The 8,396-nt window shown below is 36.3% G+C and overlaps 1 protein-coding gene across 1 annotated transcript; it reads left to right on the forward strand.

The window, feature by feature from the left end:
* The first annotated feature begins 2,982 nt into the window (after positions 1 to 2,982).
* LOC111388393 (uncharacterized mitochondrial protein AtMg00810-like) lies at positions 2,983 to 5,459 on the forward strand. The gene is made up of 5 exons (XM_023013079.1): positions 2,983 to 3,008; positions 3,086 to 3,144; positions 4,138 to 4,275; positions 4,386 to 4,494; positions 4,583 to 5,459. Exons 1-5 carry the CDS (start codon positions 2,983 to 2,985, stop codon positions 5,457 to 5,459), a joined length of 1,209 nt encoding a protein of 402 aa, XP_022868847.1.
* Positions 5,460 to 8,396: the final 2,937 nt, after the last annotated feature.

The following is an 8,396-nucleotide window of genomic DNA, read 5'->3' on the forward strand; positions in this document are numbered from 1 at the left end:
CAGAATAGGGAAGATATCTGTGTGAGTATTGTTGTCTTGACTTACACCAAAGGCTAAGTGGTTCAAGACCTATGATTCACCAATTAGCGGAGTAAGTCCGATAGTATTTCACTAAGGGAGGTTCAAGGCCAGAAGCCACCATCCTTGATACAGTATTTTTTCGCACCCTCTCTACATTGCATCATATCATCACATTTGTATATACGTACCCGAATTTCCATTCATATGGGGGATTGTAGGAATTGGTTCAAATATTAAATGAAAAGGTGTGTAAAAATTGGAAAATGAAAAGGTGTGTAAAAAATGAAAAATGAAAATGTGTGACTACGTGTCAACTTCGACCAAATATTCGGACTTGATCCGATGGTCAAATTATAAAAGTAAATAGGTCAACTTACTCTACTCGTCGAGTAGATCATCGTGGTATATTTGAAATCTTGAAACCAATTTCGGATGAATGAGAATTTGAGGACCAAAGTTGGAAGAAATGAAATGTTGCAACTTTTCGAAAGGTACAGATTTTGGCCAAATGTTGCAACTTTTTTGAAAAGATACATGTTTTGACCCACACTATTTCATTTGCACCCTTTCTTCATCTATAAATAGAACCCTATGAACATAATTTTGGGTACACCAATTGCATTGAGCATTCATTCTCCTCTTGCAATTCTCTTCTTTCTAATTCTATAGCATTTCATACATTTCCTTTATAGAGGAGAAATTCTGTCAAAAGTTCGTCGATTTCTTGTGGTTTGAAGTGCTACTACCACAAGTTGTGAATTTATTGTATCTTGGGAGACAAGTGTGATTCACCGTGAGCACCGTAACGAGGCAATTTGTCTTAAAGAAAGAGATAACGTCTCGCCTTGGATTATTCTCTATTTCTACTCCTTCTTAATCCTTTTTTGCGTAATCTTTATACCGAAACTCCGTCCAAATTTTCATTCATATGAATTGTGTTTTGATCACGCTCTTGCGGGGTTAAAACTGGTCAAACAAATATATCAAAAACCAACCCTTACATAACCCTTTTATAAGTCGTCTCCAATAGATCTTACCAAGTGTGAGCACCGTAACGAGGCAATTTGTCTTAAAGAAAGAGATAACGTCTCGCCTTGGATTATTCTCTATTTCTATTCCTTCTTAATCCTTTTTTGCGTAATCTTTATACCGAAACTCCGTCCAAATTTTCATTCATATGAATTGTGTTTTGATCACGCTCTTGCGGGTTAAAACTGGTCAAACAAATATATCAAAAACCAACCCTTACATAACCCTTTTATAAGTCGTCTCCAATAGATCTTACCAAGTCCAATGTATCATTCTAGCTGCAGACCTGAAATAAATCATTGTGATGCATTAGCTCATAGCACACAAGAATTTGAAATAAGTAGCAAATTGGCACTATTCGTCCTAACCCAACTTATTCCACTTGTACTATCATCACTAGTTCATTGCATGTATTCATTACCACTACTGTTGCACATTCTACCGCTCAAAACTTTTTGACTTAAGCTGCTGCCCAATCATGGGCATTTGTGACACATAAAGAATGCCACAAAACACAAATTGAACGTCAATATTTTAATGCAACTCAACCATATAAAAGTGACAGAATATATGGAAATTGGAGGCAACAAGCTGGAAGCAGCTGCAATTTAGTTACTATGCATAGCTGTCGTTAGTTTGTCATCAAGGTAGTTATGGTAGTTAATCTATGTGTCAATTTTGTATTGGTTATTGTATTAGCTTGTTAGTTAACTGTCTATTTATACCAAAATGTAAAGCTCGCTTCATTGAATAAGATCAATCAAAGTTCATTTCCTTTCTTTTAATATGGTATTAGAGCAATAAGCTGCTTAATCGTCTCTGCAGTTTTTAATTCATTAAAAATTTGGATCTCTATTTCAAGCAGTATCACCATGACAACCATAGATGTTGATCAAAATCAATCAGGCCATTCTTCATCAATGAGCGATTCCGCTATTGATGATGATTTCAGTCTTTACCACTTACATCACTCGAATAATCCAAGCTTGATCCTTGCTCGCAACCATTAACTGGAGACAATTACGCCTCATGGAATCGTTCTGTGATGATTGCATTATCACTGAAGAATAAGCTAGGCATCATTGATGGTTCCATATCACGATCGAAAGGCAATGATGTTTTGCTTAAGTCTTGGATCCGCAACAACAATATTGTGATCTCGTGGATTCTCAATTCCATTTCCAAGGAGATCTAAGGTAGCATCATATATGCTGATTCCGCATATGAGATCAGGTTTGATCTCAAAGCAAAGTACCAACGGAGGAATGGTACTAGCATATTTCAGTTGAGAAGAAAATTGATGAACTTCACTCAAGGACAATCTTCTATAGGAGTGTATTTTACCAAATTGAAGACCATTTGGGAAGAATTGAGCAACCACAGACCTGTTTGCTTTTGTGGAAAGTGTGATTGTGGAGGCATCAAAAAGTCAGTTGATCACTATCACATGGAGTATGTTATGTCGTTTTTTTATGGGATTGAACGATTTATTTGCTTAAGCTACAAGGAGATCCTCCTGTATATAAGGCTTGATCCTAACCAATCAGTTGTTAGTAGCCACACGAACCATGCCATGGTGAATTAGGTATCTAAATCCACTCCAGATCAGACACATGAGTAGGTAAGGGACTTTATGCAAACTTTAAACCCTGGACAATACCAACACTCGATGAATATGCTGAGTACTCACCTTACATCAGCAAAGATTGATGCTAAAGAAGATGCTAAATGTGGCCATACATCAGGTACTAGTTTCTCCATTTCCCTTAACACAATACTCAATTTCCCTAGATATTAGGTGGTCGATTCATGGGCAACAACTTATATGTTTCACCAAATCCACATTCCATACAATGAAAGCAATTCAAAATGTATACATCACATTGCCAAACCATGAACGAATCCTTAAATACTTCAATGGGACTGTAAAAAATGGGTCCTGGTTTGATGCTTGAAGAGTATTGTTTGTACCCCAATTTAAGTTCAATCTATCGTTTTTCAGTTTATTAACCAGGGATTCATCTATGATTGTTAGATTTCTTACTGACTCTTGCATTATTCAGGACATGCCTAGCTTAAGGATGATTGGCAAAGGTAAATGAGTTTCTGATCTTTACGTATTAGATGCTGATCCATCTAATTCAGTTATTAATATTTGAAGTCCTACTCATGAAACATTTGATTCTGTGTGTTCAGCAATAAATAATATAACTTCTCACACTTGCCATCAGATGCGGAACTTATTATCCCCAAGTTTTTCAGCTCGATTGAAACTTAGTTCCACAAAAGATTAAGAAATTCAGGTATGATAATGCACCAGAACTGAAACTTACAGATGTATTTGCTTCAAAAGGAGTCATCAACCAATTCTCTTGTGTTGAGATTGTTGAAAGAAAACATCAACACCTTCTCAATGTGGCTAGAGCCCTATTCTTCCAATCACAAGTGCCTATCCAATTCTAGGTAGAATGTATGCTTACTGCCACATTCCTTATCAATAAAACACCTTCTCCTATCTTGCATAGAAAAACTCATTTTTCCCTTCTTTATAATGCAGCTATGGATTACAAATATCTAAGACTCATTAGATACTTATGCGTTGTTTCTACTTTAACTTCTCATAAATCAAAATTCCATCCAAGAGCTAAACCTCGTGGGTTTGTTGACTATACTTTTGGTGTAAAAGGTTATAGGTTGTATGATATTCTATCAAAATCCTTCTTCATTTTTAGAGATCATGTATTTCATGAACACCTTTTTTCCTTTCATTCCATTCAACACCCTAATGATTCGATTGATCTTTTCCTTAACATTGTTTTGCCCAAACTTGCTCAAGATATTTATTCTCCCTTTAATACAATTCATGATGTACTAAACACCTCTGTCAATAATGTTGATGGTCAATCCCTCAACAATCCTCTACAATCAACTTCCAATTCCTCCTACCACTAATTCCTAGAAAAACTACTAGAATCATCAAGCCACCTTCATACCTCAGAGATTTTCATTGCAATCTGTTGATAAATTCACCTCCATTATAAGACAACATCACATATTACCCCTTGTGCATATATCTGTCCTATAAAGCATTCTCACCTGCTTATTGTGCTTACCTATTGAATGTGTCTCCTAATTTTGAACCTCAATTCTATCATGAGGCTGTAAAATACACACTGAGGGAGGCTATGGGTAATGAGTTGGAGGCAATGGAGTTAAATAACACTGGTCAGTGATCAATTTACCTGGAGGGAAACATTCCATAGGCTGCAAATAGGTTTATAAAACCAAATACAAGTCAGATGGAAGCATTGATAGATATAAAGCTTGCTTTGTAGCAAAGGTGTACACTCAAGAAGAAGGTTTGGACTTCATTGAAAACTTTTCTGCAGCAGCCAAGCTTGTTATGGTCAAAATTCTTCTAGCCATTGCAACCATTAAGCATTGGCATATCCCTCAACTAGATGTGAATAATGCCTTCCTAAATAGAGATCTTTTTGAAGAATTTTTTTATGGATTTGCTTTTGGGATATAGCAAACAAGCTACTGCTAATGCACAGGGGGCGAGCAAATTGGTTTGCAGATTGCATAAGTCCATATATGGTCTCAAACAGGTATCAAGACAGTGGTTTTCAAAGTTCACAAATGCCCTCATTTCACATGGTTATCATCAATCAAAATCTAATTATTCCCTATTTACTAAAGGTTTTGGCAACTCCTTTGTGGCATTATTGGTTTATGTTGATGATATTATCATAACCGGTTCTGATTATGTCGACTCCTTGAAGGCCTTTTTCCATAGCCAGTTTAAACTTGAGGACCTTGGCCAGCTTGAAATTTATTGCTCACATAAAGGAATTTTCCCTTATTGGCATCATTATACACTTCAACTTCTTGAGGATACTGAATTTCAGGATTGCAAGCCAATTATCTTACCGAGGGATCCCAAGTTTCATTTATGTTCAATTGAAGGTGAACTTCTTACTGATAATTCTCTATACAGGAGATTGGTTGGTCGTTTGCTTTACTTAACCATTTCTAGGCCTAACATTACCTTTGCAGTTCATAAGTTAAGAGATTTTGTTTCTCAACCTAGGAAACCTCATCTCAATGTTGTCCACCATCTTTTACAATATCTTAAACCAACTCTAGGGCAAGGTCTTCTTTTTCAATTCAATCCTCTTTCCAATTTCAAGCATTTGCTGATGCTAATTGGGAGGGCTTGCCTCGACACAAGAGAATCAATTATAGGTTTCTGTGTCTTCCTTGGTGATTCTTTGGTGTCGTGGAAAGCAAAGAAACAAAGCACTTTGTCTAGATCTTCTGCTGAGGCGGAATATCGAGCATTGGCCTTATCTGGATTTAGCAATTGCTTCATAACCTTCGAGTTTCATCTCCTGCTCCTGCTTTAATATTTTGTGACAATCCAGCCGCCATACACATTGCTACCAATCCTATATTCCATGAAAGAACAAAGCAAATAGAAATAGATTGCCACTTCATTCGAGACAAGATTACCTATGGCTTTGTCAAGTTATTTCATGTCCGCATTCAATTTCAACTAGCTGATATCTTCACTAAGCCTTTAGCTGCCAATTCTTTGTTCCCATTGATGTCCAAGATGGCCATTTTCAATCCTCATGGTCCATCTTGAGGTGGCATAACGGAATATATGGAAATTGGAGGCAGCAAGCTGGAAGCAACTGCAATTTAGGTACACTGCATAGCTGGAGTTAGTTTGTTGTTAGGGTAGTTATGGTAGTTAATCCACTTGTCAATTTAGTGTTGGTTCTTGTAATTAGCTTGTTAGTTAACCGTCATTTTATACCAAAATGTAAAGCTCGCTTCATTGAATAAGAACAATCAGAATTCATTTCTTTTCTTTCAATTGGAAGCAATATACTACGAGTAACTCGTAGCATGTCCTTGAACTACGTAAACATGTCACATTACTATAATGGGATAAAAATCAGTACCTACAAGCTCAAAAGCTATGGATAGACATGAAAACAATCCCAAAGGCTAAAAGCAAATGTGATTAATGTCAAAACTGGACTAACAACGAAATCTAGCAATTCCTTTGATCAAATTTAGGTTCCATTATCATTACATGTCCTTAGTTCTAGTTCACTCCATCTCTCGCATCTTCTTCCCCCTTGATTAACAATAAGCTCTCCACATAGTAGTGAGCACCAAGCACTGGGAATTTAACTCATCCAACTATCTTGGTTTCCCTGGTTTCCATGTCATATAAGATTAGCTTTCTATGCCTTCTCTATACAAGTTTTCCATTTACACTGTTCATAAAACTATAAAAGTCCAAATCTAGCTCAAATGTGAACTTCTTACTCCAATATTCCTTCCCAACACTACCGTTTTCCATTGTCCATACTTGATATATTTTTCTAGGCTCTGACAAAATACGTGCTATCAGAGCAAAAGTTTCCTTCCAATTTATACAATCAAAATCATTCTGCGGCCCTACAAAAGAATCGGGCACCGGAACCAGCTTTAGCACCTCCCATCCTCATGTCAAATGAAGCAACTAAAGATATCCTGTCACTTTCAAAAACATTCTCTGCAAACCAATAAGCAAATCCCTTCAGGTTCACATCATAGGAATTCATCAGAAGGCCGAAATTATGATCAATTTCAACCTCCTCCAAGAATCAAAATTGGCTGACCACACCTTAGACCACGTTCTTCTCAATTTACCATCTTCATAACTAGAACCAATTGTTAAGACCTTGTAATCATCAGAAATTGAATCCCAACCAAATCCTATAGAAAGACAACTGGGACTTATATGCCTACCAAGTGGGAGCCCCCTGAACATTCCGGTGAAAGGTTCCATATCAAGATATTATCCACTGAGTTCCCCAGAATACAAATCAAGCCATTGATTGAGCCCGCATAAATCAATTTCGGGCCATAAGTGTAGGCCCGATCAAGCCCAATATTGAGATTTTCATTTGGGGAAATGGTGAGGAGATCGAGTAACATATGCTTGTTTCGACGGTGTAGTTCGTGAACAAGAAGGGAATGTCTTGCGTGGTTGGAAATGAAGCAGTTGAGGTACAATGAGACGAAGAAAGAGGGCGAGATTAAGGCGCGCCATCGGGTACATACGCACTTAAATCAGATGAGGGCTTTCACGGGAGTCTCGAGAGGATCACCACTATGACATCTTCCAGCAGGCTATAGTTCTGCATTTTTCGGACCTACACTGAAGGTTTCTTTTTTCCCCATTAAAAATCCAATTACGCCCTTTTTAACTCTCTAATAATTGGCACAAAATGTTCCTATCTTTTATTTTTTAATATTTTTGTCTCTACCTTTCACCTTTTTTGACACGGAACGTCCTTTTCGCTAATTTTGAATAATTTTACCCTCCATTCAAATAAAACAAAAAGAAAGAAAAGAAAATACTAATTGCAATCACAGTCTCCAATTTTTAAAAAATTACAAATTAGTCACAAATATATACAAAATTTTCAACATAGGTGTCAACAACACTTGACGTATAATGCTTCTTTTTCCGAATTTCATTTTTATGTGTTTAGGCTAAGCCTCTTTCATCTCGTTCTCTTCGTCTTTGTCATTTTCCTCTCTCGACTAAGTAGATCTTGGGCCAATTACTAATTGCAATCACAGTCTCCAATTTTTAAAAAATTACAAATTAGTCACAAATATATACAAAATTTTCAACATAGGTGCCAACAACACTTGACGTATAATGCTTCTTTTTCTGAATTTCATTTTCATGTGTTTAGGCTAAGCCTCTTTCATCTCGTTCTCTTCGTCTTTGTCATTTTCCTCTCTCGACTAAGTAGATCTTGGGCCAATTTCATCTCTTTTTCACTTGTATAAAAGGGTTTCTAGAATTTTCTTGGTGTTCTCTTTCTGGGTTTTCTAAATCATAGCTTAGAACAATAGTAGATTTATCTTTCTTCTTGAATTTTTGATCCGCATTGTTCTGCTTTTGGGTATTCTTTTAAGATTTTCAACTGAATTTGGGCTTATTTTTCGATTGCAGTGATAATTTGAGGTTGGGATTTGCATTTGAAACATTAAATTTCGAGTTTAAGGAATTTTATTTTAGAATCTGGGCTCCATTTGATTCACAAGAAGTACACTGCAGCTTCTAAGACCGTCTTTTCCGCATTGAGGTATTAAAATTAAATTAGATAATAATATTAATAATTACAATGATAATATTTCTTCTACTTCTTTTAAAGCTTTCGCATGAATGAACTTTTGCAAAATATTTTTATATAATTTAAGATCCAAAAATTACCGGATGGGCTAATACTGTTCTAGATGTTTATCTTGGCATCTCTGATTTGACA

This window comes from Olea europaea, unplaced genomic scaffold (genome assembly GCF_002742605.1).
Source record: "Olea europaea var. sylvestris unplaced genomic scaffold, O_europaea_v1 scaffold4892, whole genome shotgun sequence".
In the NCBI taxonomy this organism is placed as follows: Eukaryota; Viridiplantae; Streptophyta; class Magnoliopsida; order Lamiales; family Oleaceae; genus Olea; species Olea europaea.